Raw genomic sequence first — 1,767 nt, 5'->3', positions numbered from 1 at the left:
AGTGGCATACAACCAACAATCAAGGCAGAGCCCCAATATATGGCTTTGCACAAGTGGTGGAAAGGGGGGCTGGCCTGCTGGCTGCATACAATAGTATAATGAATCTAAGGTTCTCCCTTAGATCCTCATAGGCTTATATACATGTGGGGCTGGACCCTGGTCACTCTAACTAAAGTGTACCTACTAGTGTTCTAGCAGGCTACATGTGGGAAAACTATGCCAGAACCAGTAAGGGCTCTGGCAGCAACTATGGCAACTATCTACAAAGGCCGTGGATATGCCGAGGTAATCCTATCTAATCCAATGAGATAGTTGCTACAAAGTGGTGCTACTATGTGAGCGGCAAAGTGGTGCCACTATTGAGTGGCCAATGGGATGCCACTATCTTGAGTGGTGAATTGGATGCTTGCTAGCTTGATGGTCCAATGGGTTCCTTTTTGAGCAAGTGGCCTGGTGTCATGTGACCAATGCCTGACAACTTCTAAATAGGGCAAGTGATCAGTGTCACGTGACTGGGTGGCTGAATCATGGGCACTTGATGGTCAGATAGACACAGTTATATCTGCAATATATGTGGCAGTATTGTGCTGTTTGTCCAAGTATTCACTTTGTGAGACCAATATGAAGGTTGGTGTCTGAGTAACCACTCAAATGAGGACTTTAATGGTGCAAAAAGAAAGGTGCGACTTAATATTGTGACAGCCTGTCTGGTGAGTTCCATTTGCCACTTCCTCTTGCTTTTGCTGATTGTTGTTGCCTGCTAGTGTCATCACTGCCTGAAGTCCGAAAAGGTGATGCAGACATGTATCCTCAGTGAGTTCGAACTGATGTGCTGCAAGTGCCATCATGACCATAAGGCTTGTGTCTGGTGGTCACCTTCGACTGCCTTTGACTTAAACGATGATTCTGGTTGGGTCAGACTAGATGCGATCTATCATCAATGCCATTGACCATTGCCATCTGCTGTTGATAAGGATGTGGCCCTCAAGGTGGCCTCTCTACAAATGGCCTATGACAAAGAGCAGTGCAAGGCCAACTGCGAGGGCTCTGCTCTTGCTAGGTGACTCAGCCTTCCCCAGGATACTCCCATCAGCAGCTATGAGGAATGTCTACCTGTGCCCCCACAGCTCCGTGAGTTTCTTTCTCACATTCTATCTTTTTCTAGTGCATTCTGCTAACATCCTCTTTACAAGGCTCAGCACTGATCATCTTGGCTGAGGAGAAGGCTGTATCTGCTGCTGTGAGACTCAAGAAAGAGAGTAAGAAGCCAGGCAAGAAAGAGCTGGCCCCTGCTAGCTGTACGTTGAAAATTCTGCTGTGTCGCTTTGGTATGCGACTCTCCACCCACTTCATGCATGCGCTAACTGATTTTACCTTGACAGATCTCGTCACCACTCGCACCTTCAAGTGTGCTCACAGTAAGGATTCAGAATCTGAGCTCGAGCACTTCTGAGTGCCACCTGAAGAGCCCAAGGCCACCATGTCATTCAAGATGAAGTCGTCGAAAGGCAAAAAACATGTGAAGGGTCCTGCTGCCACATCCTTGTCAAAGTCAGCCATTGTTGATACATCCCTGGCCTCCGTCACTGCTAAACATGATGAGCTGCAAATGCATCTCTCCACGACTATGTCACAATTCGATCTGTTGCTTCAAGGTTTGCAGAAGATGTCTGAGGACAACCACAAGTTCCTTGGGTGCAAGTAGCTGGATTCGAGTGTCTTTGCAGGTGGACTGGTGCAGTGATGCCTTTGGGCTTTGCCACGGCA

At 47.8% G+C, this 1,767-nt stretch overlaps 1 protein-coding gene across 1 annotated transcript; it reads left to right on the top strand.

The window, feature by feature from the left end:
* Positions 1-249: 249 nt before the first annotated feature.
* LAESUDRAFT_757086 (uncharacterized protein) lies at positions 250-1,453 on the top strand (the record flags this gene model as incomplete). Its single annotated transcript, XM_040912262.1, has 4 exons — positions 250-285; positions 1,080-1,131; positions 1,194-1,328; positions 1,383-1,453. The coding sequence occupies 4 exons, from the start codon at positions 250-252 to the stop codon at positions 1,451-1,453; spliced, it is 294 nt and encodes a 97-aa protein (XP_040766641.1).
* Between the last annotated feature and the right edge of the window lie 314 nt (positions 1,454-1,767).

This window comes from Laetiporus sulphureus, assembly GCF_001632365.1.
Source record: "Laetiporus sulphureus 93-53 unplaced genomic scaffold LAESUscaffold_9, whole genome shotgun sequence".
In the NCBI taxonomy this organism is placed as follows: Eukaryota; Fungi; Basidiomycota; class Agaricomycetes; order Polyporales; family Laetiporaceae; genus Laetiporus; species Laetiporus sulphureus.
The sequence above is the reverse complement of the archived record's forward strand: the minus strand, read 5'-3'. Positions and strand labels throughout refer to the sequence as shown.